The sequence below is a fragment of the Hylaeus volcanicus genome, chromosome 4 (genome assembly GCF_026283585.1).
Source record: "Hylaeus volcanicus isolate JK05 chromosome 4, UHH_iyHylVolc1.0_haploid, whole genome shotgun sequence".
Lineage (NCBI taxonomy): Eukaryota > Metazoa > Arthropoda > Insecta > Hymenoptera > Colletidae > Hylaeus > Hylaeus volcanicus.
In genome coordinates, this window is record NC_071979.1 from 3,749,867 (window position 1) to 3,762,206 (window position 12,340).

The 12,340-nt window shown below is 31.9% G+C and overlaps 1 protein-coding gene across 1 annotated transcript; it reads right to left on the reverse strand.

The window, feature by feature from the left end:
- Window positions 1–5,006: 5,006 nt before the first annotated feature.
- Window positions 5,007–8,963, reverse strand: LOC128875554 (zinc finger protein 189-like). The gene is made up of 5 exons (XM_054121218.1): window positions 8,645–8,963; window positions 6,991–7,321; window positions 6,627–6,899; window positions 6,368–6,550; window positions 5,007–6,289 (listed from the first exon to the last, which is right to left on the reverse strand). The coding sequence occupies exons 1-5, from the start codon at window positions 8,807–8,809 to the stop codon at window positions 5,919–5,921; spliced, it is 1,323 nt and encodes a 440-aa protein (XP_053977193.1). The 5' UTR covers window positions 8,810–8,963; the 3' UTR covers window positions 5,007–5,918.
- Window positions 8,964–12,340: the final 3,377 nt, after the last annotated feature.

Consider the following 12,340-nt stretch of genomic DNA (forward strand, 5'->3'; position numbering starts at 1 on the left):
CTGATGACCACAAATTTTGATCGAAATTTTCAACGTAAAGTAACCATTTGAACGTGAAATAGCGGTTGGCGATCATCACGCAGACTCGTGGCGTCAGATCCTGGAACATTCAAGAATTCGAAATTGAGACCAAGTTACGATAAATATATATTTTTACTGTATCCAAGCAATAAATTAACTTGGAAAACCGGAAAGGAAACGATAATATTACTCTGGAAGACGTACTCCCCCAGTACGAATTGATGTTCGAACGAATATCAATTGGTACCCCATGGAGAACGAAAATGACGAAAGTACGAAATCGATCTAATTTTCTCAAAACCCCGATTCAATTAACAAGGAATGGTATTAATATATTAAAGAGGCGGTAAGAAGTAACCCAAGGCAGAAATAGCAACGATTAGATATTGATTAAATTGAATTATGCGTACCTATTAATTTGCCGGATCATCGATCGACACGACACGTCTGTTCTCTTCAATCACCGCCCGAGCGAAAGGACGTCTTCTTCTCGGCTTCCTGCTTCCCCGTAGGGGGTTGTGAGTGCTCGGCCAATGAAAATTGAGGATTTAAGAATTTCCAAAGTAACGTTAAACGTGATTGGTTGTCACTCTTCAATATCATGCGCGGTCTCTTTGAACGGAAATAGAAATTGAAAAGTGAAAAGTATCGATACTACATATATTTATAAGTCATTGCAAATATGTTAGAAACATAAAAGATAAAATCTTAAACATTTGTTCAATATTTAGATACTTTTGTTAGGGAGATATAAATTGTATAATTCTACAAATTTGTACAATCTTATTCTATATTCATAATGACCTAATAAAGTTTGAATTTACGTTATTTGAATTGCAATTGTAATTAATACATAAATATTATTTGTTTATGGTCAAAATGGCCAAAATGTTTAACGTTATTATTTTTTAAAGAATGAATAAAGAACTGTAAATTTATAATTGATAATCAATGTAATCTACTAATGACATTAATTAAAGACAGTATTACCTATTATTCTGCTTTCCCTGGTAAGCTGCACAATTTTTCTGGCGTTATGTGTCCAGAAGATTCGATTGACAGATCCTGGAACATTCAAGAATTCGATTTAGATGCCAAGTTACGATAAATATATATTTTTACTGTATCTAAGCAACAAATTAATTAGAAAAACGAAAAAAGAAACGATAATATTACTCTGGAAGCCGTACTCCCCCAGTACGAATTGATATTCGAACGAATATCAATTGGTACCCCATGGAGAACGAAAATGACGAAAGTGCGAAATCGATCTAATTTTCTCAAAACCCCGATTCAATTAACAAGGAATAGTATTAATATATTAAAGAGACGGTAAGAAGTAACCCAAGGTAGAAATAGCAACGATTAGATATTAATTGAATTGAATTATGCGTACCTATTAATTGCCGGATCACCGATCGACGCCACACGTCTGCTATCTCCAATTGCCGCCAAACGTAGAACGTCTCGTTCTCGACGTCGTTCTTCTGCGCATTGCATTGGGTTGTGGGTACTCGGCCAATGAAATTTCAGTATTTAAAAGTTCCAAAGAAACGTTAAACGTGATTGGCTGTCACTTTGCAATATCATGCGCGGTCTTTTTGTACGGAAATAGAAATTGGAAAGTGAAAAGTATCAATATGTATGATATACAATATATATTATTACCCTTGTCTGTACAAAATTTCCGAGATTATTTTCTTTTGTTCATGTAAAAGCAAGGGACAAACTTGTTTACGTTTAGTAACCTTACTAACTTCGATAGATGTTTACAATCGATTTCCAATCACTTATTCTTTCATGTAGCTACAAAACCGATTCATCACTTATTAGGACAACTTTATTAGCTCTTTCTTAACCTAAATTGTATATCTATTATAATACAGATCATTTATCTTACAGGACATTTATCTGAATTACATTAATTAGGTTAGATTAAAGATTCAATGGTTTAGGTTGATATGACGTGATCGAGCAATTTATGTAGTATGAATATCCTAATTTTGGAACAATACGACTAATGTTATTACGTTTATTAATTGTAAAACAGTAGGGGCAAGATTATTAAATTAAAGTATCGGTGTAATATGTTTATCAGAGTTAGGCTTCTTAAATATTTACTTTTACATGCAGTCAATAAATCAGGTCACAGAACATGATCAGTAAAATTAATGAATAAACATATGTCAAGAACTGAGATATTTATTTTGTAAATAATACAAATTATTATATACCTATCACGCCAAATCTCAGATTCTCAAACTCTTTAATGCTTTCTGTAACTAAGGTTCTGTAAAATGAACTTAAAGCTCATATGTTCAATGTTTTCAAAGATAAGATTATAGAATGCACATCAATGCATATTGTTGAAGTCCAAGAACTTTAATTGTTTCATATATTTTCTCTGTTGCACAAAAATGGAACGTTATCACATATAGCAAGCATTGCGTCTATATACTCAAAGGGTAGAAACAAAGTTTGTGGTGCCTTGTAAGTTTCCTGTGCTAATTAAAGTGAAGGAGCACATACGCGTGCTCTTTATTTATATAAAGCAGCTACTTTAAATTGTTTTCAATGGCTAAAGGAAGTAAATTAGGGAAAGTGCAGACGCAGTTCAAAAGGTTTGTAATTTCAAATCATATCATTCGATTGGTTGGGATTTGGAATTTTCATCTGAATTTCTCTACATTTATTAGAGGCCTTACTGTGTATAAAACTTTTAAGGATACAAAAAAATTGTTTAAATGGTATTTTTCATTAAAATATATTCTGTTACTTTTTACACGTCTTTAAAATTAATAACATGCGATTAAAAAAGACAATACCACACGAAGACTGTCAGAGGAAAACAAGGATCGGTGAAAAGTAATTTTAATTGTTGAAGTACAAGTGAAAACAAGTCCACATGCTAGCAAGTAAAAATATCTTTAAAAAATGTTCTCTACGTATTTTTATACCACTACATTTATTTTAGTTAGTGTAATTTCAATAATAGAATTGTTCACTATGTTTACGGTTCGTTTCCCTCATTTAAGTATCAACCCATTTTGACTTCCAAATCACAATACCAGATGTACAAAATAAGTATTTTTGAACATTCTTGTTTTCGCCGATAGTCTTCGTATTTACATATAATAGAATTATTACTATTATTATTATTAGTAATAATAGTATGTTACAAGTAATTATTTGTTTCGTTTTACAAATTTCATTCAGACTAATCATAACAATTTAAAAGGATCGAAATCCTTATATGTATATGTAAATTTATACGCACAAAAAGTAGATAGAGCTGTATACAGTATAAACATCGCGAAAATATATACAGGATGTTTTAAAAAAAGAATTATAAACTCTTTAGAATTCACATAAATTGAATATTAAAACTTGTTTTACTTGTTTAAACAAACACTGTAAGGTTTAAAAGTTAGTAACCTTTTTTAAAAAAAAATGTTTTGCTAGAAGAATATTATCGCTAATTTGTAATGTTAATAAAATGTGTCATTTAAACGTAACGTAGCACTATGTTATGTACGATACACTACGTTAGATACATAAATAATCATCTTATTGCACATTTGCATAAACAAAATTTTATGTGGATGATATGCATAAAACAGAAATGAAGTATACACATATAAATGTATAGAGATATACTTGGAATTATCGAACAAATTGTTAGTGTATGATTATCATTAGATGCAGTATATTATAAACTAGATTAAAAAATTAAAAAATGTATATTATAAACACTTAACATGTTCGCTGTAGCATCTCTGTTAACTCTCTAAATATTAATGATGCGCAGAATGTAGACAAAATATTTATCACTTCTTTTAAGGATACTTGTTTAAAAAAAACCTGTCACAAAATTTCACATATTCTACTTTGCAAGGATATAAAAGTTTAACAGGAACTCTATAAGTCACAAACTTTTTTCTATTACAAAAATATTTAAGTTTTCACACCAACTTGATTGTGTATAGCATTTTTTTCAGAACTAAGTATTTGCCTCACTCTACTTTTTATTAATACATACAGAAGTGTGTTAAATGTGACTATGTTATGCAAATATAATATAAAGAGCACACCATTTTTCATTCGATGAATCAATGGCATTTTCCTAAAGAAAATAAGCTCAAACATGAGTTTTTTAGGATTATTTCTTAAGGATCAATCCATTAACAATATCTTTATACAGATATATTGTCATTGAATGATACTCACAAAGTTATTAAAAATCAATGTCAATGAAAATGATTTTAATTTTTTCGAGTTACTGCAATCCTTTCAAAACATTCTACGAACAATACTATTAGCCTTTTCAATAGTACAAAAATGACATCTCATTTGTTTTGCTTTTTAGTATTTACAATTTCCTTCTTCCAAGGACGTTTATCCTTAGAAAAAGTTGTAGGTATTAAAACTTTGTTTATTGACAACTTAAAAACGAATGGAATAATAGAAGTAGAAGTAATATTTATCAAGTATCTAATTATTAGTATTAAAAAATTGCATTGATCAGCATGATGCCGTCTTATAGATAATAATAAGAAATGGAATACAAAGGTATTAGAGCACTGATAAGTAACGATATTACATGTTATTGTTAAATATTTATTTCAATGTACTGACATTAACAATGTTGGTAGCAAGGCATCTTGGCTGAGGATCTCTATCACTATTAAGTCCACGTGAGATGCAATGAAGGAGTTTTCTAATTTTAAAAGTTACAAGAATGAACAATTTTCTTTAGTATATTTCCTGAAAACAAGATGATTTTGTTTACAATTTTTTATTATACCTAAAGTTAACTATTCTTCAAAGTACTGAAGTAAGAAGACTTTGAAACTCTTGATTACTGAATATACCTCAATCTCTATTACTGTTTTTCATATGTTCTAAACCGGAGTCATAGAGATCCTTGTCTATGGCATTTTGCTACCGACATCGATATCGATAGTAATGTTGACGAAGACAATCCTTACGTTTGCATGCTACGGTCACGCATAACCAACACTCACATATATGTTAATAAGAGAAAGAGTGAAAGAAATATTGGGTTGTATCAAGTTAATGTAGAAACTATAGCAACTTCTTATGAAAGAATTTGTTCGCGACAAAGAGTAATTTTATAGTGGGTGTTTGAAACAAATATACATCAATTTAAAGACATGTTTAAATTCACTTAACTCGTGTAAATATCTTTTTTACACGCAATCCTTATTTTCTTCACAAGTAGATATTTAAATAATATCGGAGTGACGAGGACAAAATAGGATAAAAACAGATTAACATAAGCAAAGTTGAAACAATGATATTATATTTAAACATTTCGGTTCCAATTTGGGTCTTCTTCGTTATAAGTTCAAAAAATTTTCATAATATTTGAAACATAAAATGAGAACAAAATTTAATTTTACATTAATTACATTTCTTTTTTTTTTAATTTATGTATTATAACTTTAATATTGTATTTCTACTTTTTAACATTACTTATAGTAATTAACTCGATATATTATTTTCAGAAACTCTCTCTCCCCCCCCCCTTTTGTTATATTTATAACTAATGTCAATTTGAACAAAAAAAGCTCAAATTAGAGTTAAATTAAATGTATCATTATTTAAACTATGCTTGCATCAATCATCTTCTTCCTTCGATACGACAAGCAGTTCTTATATGAATAATCCGGTGAAAAATAAATTTATAAAATGAAGTATTAGAAAAAAGAATATCCGTAGTTTGTGCAGGTGAGGCGTTGTGAGAAGCCGCTATCCTGCTTATAACAAATAAAGGCACAACAGCGAACGTGTTAATAATACACTGAAAATATCTTGTAAATATTAGTCTAACGTCGATTGATATTGTGATGCTGATCTGGAATTACTGAATACATTTAATTTGTCATTATCTGCTTAGGTGCATGGATACGACTGTGCCTTAAGAGCGAACTTTTATCGGTAAAAGATTTTTCACATTCCACGCACTTGTACGTTCTTCCAGTATGTGTAACCAAATGTCTACTGAGCCCAGACGCATGACAAAATGCTTTGGGACAAAGTTGACAATGATGCAATTGGATATCATTGGGGTCTAATTTCTGATGTCTTCGCATATGTACTTTCAAAGCCTCGCGTTGAGTAAAACTCTTTTCACAATGTTGACATTGGAATGGTTTTTGACCAGAATGAGTCATTAGATGACGAAGTAAAATTTCTTTTTGCGCAAATGCGCGATGACAAATATTGCAACCAAATGGTTTTTCACCTATAAGAATCGTGGGTTTTTCGTTTCTATTCAACTTTTTTAATATTACATTTATTTTTAAATCTTTTTTTAATTTACCTGTATGAGTACGTTCGTGTCTGACTAAAGCTGATCTTGTGGGGAACCATTTTTCACAAGCTTGACATGTAAAGCCTCTTTGCGTTGAGTGAACCGATTGATGACTTTTCAACATTATTCTTCGGGTAAACGCTTTCGGACATTTATCGCATTGAAATACCTTTAACTCTTCGTTAGCTTCAACTGTAAAGGGAACTATTTGTTAGAATATTTTATTTACATTAGTTATATTTCCATACGAATTTCATATGTCACTTGCCTATAGTATCAGCCATCGGTTGCAACTTCAATGATTCTCCTTGACCAGTGCTATTGCTTTTAAGTTCCATCATATAAACATTTTTTAAATCAGCGTTCGCAATTGCTCTATGTACCTCGTCTGCTTCATCATCGGTATCTTGTTCTTGTTTAATACGTGATGTTCGTATTGTGCAACGTGCTTTGGCAGTACGTTCTTCAGCTGGTACTAGCGTTATGTTTGCTGGATCTACCGATAAAGTTTCTTCCATTTCCACGTTTTCAGAATTCATCCCTACAATTTGTAAAATACGTAATTAATAGAGTGAAAAATATAAAGCAAATAAAGTTGTATTTTAATTGTATGTAACAAGAATTATATGCACCTAAAATATAACCACCAACAAGTTCTGCCTCTGTAACTTCAATTGGGTCCCCATCTGTCTGTCTACTGTCATCTTTAATTGATACCAAGTCAGCCAATAGTTGTTTAACTTGTTTAGATTTCCCAGTATTGGATGAATCCTTCAATTCTTCTCTGTTATTGTCCTGATTTTCTCCTTCACCATCTTGACCAGTTAATTGCTGTATTAATTTCATGTGCTTTCGAAGCTTAGCATCTGCAGCTTCGCATTTCTTCTTAAACTGATAAGATTTTTCTAACTGGTACTTGCATGGATGACAAATCATATTTGGGAGACCATCTTCTTCGTAAACCTATAATAGTAAATGATTATATATTTTTATTTTACAAATAATTCTATATACAGAAGATATTTCATTAAAATCTTATTTGCTTGTACTTGTTACAATATTCGTATTATACAAAAATCTATTTATAATAATTCTTTGGAAATAGTACTATTACGCTACTCTGCATAAAATTATAACTATTGTAATTATGCTCATAGTTAAATGAAGTTTTAAATATAAATACATACATAAGACATAAAAGAGATGAAAGTTAAACTGGGTCAAGAATAATGTGGTACCATCACCAAAGGGAAATGTGGATAGTATCTGGTAATTTTTCAAAAGCTGATTAAAATGTTTGACCCAATATAACTAGTAATTCCTATTGGTACTGACTAATGTTACTTAGATTAATCTAATTTATCAGTGGATTGGAATTGTTTAAAAATAAATATAACTATGTACTTTACTATTACTTTATATGAATATAACTTCTAAACTAAACGTGATAGAGAATTACAGTTTTGCGGCATTACTTTTCTGATAAATTATGTTAAATAAAAACACGGTTAAATTGTAAGGCTACGGAAATCGTAATTGTGCCGACAGGTTTATGATGCGATGATTTTTGAACGAATTTTTTAATCTTGGCGCGAGCCGCGTACACACCCCCGTCGTCCTAGGAATCAGTTACCTGTACCAGTAAAATAATAACTACTGTTTGAGTGTATGCTCATACAAGATCTCTTCCATCGACTATACCTAAAACATTAAAATTGCCTTTTAAATAGATATTACTGAATACTGTCTACATTTCCCTTAGTAATGGGGTACCACGATATTTTCAACCCATGACTGATTTTTCTTTCTCCCTACATACATCATATTTCTACATATAATTCGATTTACGCAGAAAGCTGTGGAACGAATGAACCGCGTAAGCTCGAGGACTCGGTGTATTGCAGATTTCTATAAATTCACAGGGTAAACGATCTGTAAGGCAATGATATGTCTCGTCTAGATTCCTGTAATGAAAGAGAAGAAGGTGGCGTCAACGTATTGCGAACACACAAAGTCGATAACTCGGTAAAGCCGGTAGTTGCTTTAGGGAGTGTGCCCGCTCGTTACACCGAGCCCACGGTTGAGCAGTCGTATATGTGTGAGTGACGCTCTCACACGAGTGAAAATCGAAGAGTGGAGAAGGAGAAAGAGACAGAATACACGCACAGAGATAAACTAGATTCCTATTTTTCGTTAAGCTATCAATATACGTAAGAGAGACGGACAACCGATGCCTCACGGACCGAACTCTACCGCGTGCACGCTGTTCTAAACGTTCGTACTCACCTCTAAATTAATGCAGGCCATTATTCGAAGAGATAAAGGGACTGTTTCGTCGACGAAAATCGGCACCATCTCCTCCTCCTTTGCCAAGCACAGTCGGCACAGCTCGTTCACATGAATTATTACATTGCTCGAGCTATCGCCTTTTTTCCTACTGTACGTTTTCATTTTTACGCGTTCCTCGCTCGTTTCGAACTCGTCGCTGATATATTACGCTTTTGACGTCGCGGAGAAACGGAGTTTTCTTCAGGAAACTGTAGAGAGCGGGACTCGGTCACACACAACGGAATCTATCATGGCGGCGGCGAAGGAGGCGACGGCGGTTGGCCAATGGCGGACGTGCGGCGCTGCGATTCAGCAAAGATGGGGACTGCGTTCGTGAATTTTCCGTGGGCGCGATAGAGATACACGGTTTAGTTGAAGCGAGAGGCAGCACGGTTTAGGGTCTTCGTCATCGCAAAGTCGGTAAGGCCGGTAACTATTATTGATTTCCCATTCTTCCCAACGGCGGGAAACGGTCTTCCAACCGCTACAATTGCGCCACATTCGAATCCTCTTACGTTCAATTCTGTCGATCGTTACTCCGCATTACTTTCTTTGCGTTTCGACGTTAACTTCGGATGGTTCTCGTTGCATCTACACACTTTAATCGATCCATCCGGGTGGATACTTTGTTTTACTTCGCTTCTTCACCGAATTATCGATATTTTTCAACGTTTTTAACGATACTAAAGGCAGCTGCGCCACTACAAGGGTGCGGGAGATGCGAACAACGGACGACACCATCAGAGGGACTGACTAAAATGACAGTTTCTGCAATTTTTGTGCAGCGTTTTAAAACAAATTTGCAACATTTTATACAAAAGATATTTTTCTCTTCTTTATTGTGTAGAGATGTTTACGAAGGACAGAGAATATATAAATATACGATTTAATCGAGTCGCTCGCTAATAAGTTAAGAAACAAATTGATATACCTCTGATTGTTATGAAACTTTACAGAAATGGTCATCGAACAACCATAAAACTAGAGCGAATTTTGTTACTGACATTTTTCGATGTTAAGAGAGAAACAACTTAGAGTCATTAATTTTATTCAACTCTGCATACGTCTTAGATTGAGTATATGAGTCAGAAGATATTGAAAAATTCTGAATATCTGTAAATTAAATGCACAAATAAGTTTAAAAAAGATACCTTAAGAAGTAAATAATTATGAAACATAATTTCAAATGACCTCTGATAAACTATATTGTTGACTGCTACTATAATCACGTGTCCATTATTTTATTAAATTGCTATCCAGTAGTAATATAGACTTTTTGTAGTCTTACATTTGTAGGTATTCTTACCATTACAGATACGAATTTTCACTTTCTGTTTATTGTAATGTTTCAATGTCTTCTACTATAACATACAGCATAGTTTAAAGTAACAAATCGGCTATATTTTATTCTAAATTCTTTACTTCTGTTTAGAAGATGAGTACAATGAGTAGAAGTATCTTTTTGTATAACAAAAGTGATTTTTTAAAAATAATTTGATAAGATCACCTTCAAATCAAATATAGACAAAATTCTGATCTACTTAGGTACGAATCTCGAATAACAAATGAAAGACGAACAATATTTCTATAATTTCTTCGTTTAATACATAATTTGAATTATAAAATGAAATTGTAGTTTCTATTGAACGAATAAAAAGATATCCGTATAACTGTTAAATCGAATAAAGGTTGCGAATATATCATTTTACTGTATTTTTATTCTTCATCTATTATTCGAGTAAAATGTTCATTTCTGCTTGCAAATTGGTTAAGCGTTCGCAGAAACTAACTTTACAATAGCAAGATGCGATAACCGGTATAATAGCGCCGATATAGTTATCAGCGCAATTAAGTATTAAACGCAAGAAGTTTACGTAACTTCCTGAGTTTGGTATTTAATTGCACCTATGATCTATGAAACGTTCAAAGATATGCAAAAAATTCTGTCGAGCGTACTTTTTCAGAGCGTGAAATTGTCTAAATATACCATCAGGGAAGTGTATAGGTAACTAAAAATAAGCCTCCGTTTTGTCTGTGATTTATACAGGAATATTTCTATCGCAGTTATACGCGTGCGTACGTCGCTGGTGACTTCTAGGCTGCCACCAATCAGCGAAGGAAAACTAAAAAAGCAGAGAAAAAAGGGAACGAGTAAGATACTTTGTTTTTAAATGATTTACGATAACAAAATATTATTTTATTATGTATCGTCAATGTAGTGCAGAGGTTGTTAAAAATAAGCATTTTGTTCTGTAAGCGCAACTAATTTTTATTAAGTTTTACCATAGTTATTAAAGACTTGTATATTGAAATAACTCGAGTATGTAGGTACAGCCTCGTTCAAATATACGTGGACACTTACTATCTTCAAGGAATAATTACTATACACCGTAAATTATTACTATACAACTTTTGTTCCTAAATTCTATATTGAATGTGTATTGTGAGTGCCATATTCAATTTTATAGTGGAACTATCGAATCGTTTAGATAGAAAAGTTCAGAAAGAATGTTCAATATGGCGAAATATTACAAAATAAATGAGATAATATTACTTCGGATATAATGAAGAAACTAATAGTATCCAAGTTTGATAAAAGAAATTTTAACATTATCTAGTTATCTCTATAATTTTTTACCATTACTAATGTGATATTAAAAAAAAATCTATTAATAAAATATACTCCCTAATGCAACATAAAGCGAAACATAAATGATATGATTGATATTAATAGATTCGCAAGTATTTATTAGATATTTATTTCTATTAAGGAAGTGTCTACATACTTTTAGCGAGAGTGTATGTACATATTACGTGGACTGTCAGACTAATATTCGTGCGCATACCTATGAGTAGACTGCGGATTTTTATGCATTTATAGCGAATTTGAATGTGAAAAAAATGTATGGAAAGTTCAAATCATATAATGAATAGAATTCCATAAAAATAAATAAATATGCATTATTAATATATGATTTAACATGTGAATTTTCATAAAATAAAGCTAAGCTAATGCGATTAATGTATTGGGAACAAGATTTAAGTCTATTTTATGTTGGAGCAATTGTAAAGTATTTTAATCATACAGAACGCACTGGACGTTACGTAAAATGAACGTAACTTCTTCAAATACGGGAATCGCTAATTTAAAGTAATTCGATTGATTGTTTTGTACGTAGAGTGGCACCTTGAGGTAATCTTAAGGCAAGTGTGGACAAGGTAAGATTCAAGGAATGAAATGAAGTTGATATGAAACGTAATAAAATTCTTGTTTTAACAAGTGTTCGTATATTTTTGATACGGTATAAAAATCTACTTTTAGCTATAGTAATATTAATTCGAGAGGTTTTTTTGGCACGTTGAATACCCTAATAATACTAATACTTTATTTACGTGCAATATGCCCTTAATATCAAATGCAATATAATAACAGTTAGAAGAAATGGAGACAATCACAGCGTATCATTATGTACCATGTTTAGCTAGATTACACATACGCAAAATTATTACAACTGAATTTTTGAATGTCGAAGTTGATTCATGAAAAAGATCAACAGACGTACTAAAGTTGTTAGTTATGGATCAGTATAGAAAATATTATTGTTTCGAAGTAGCCTTCTTGGAACATTAAATTTCAATAAATCCAGTATCTTA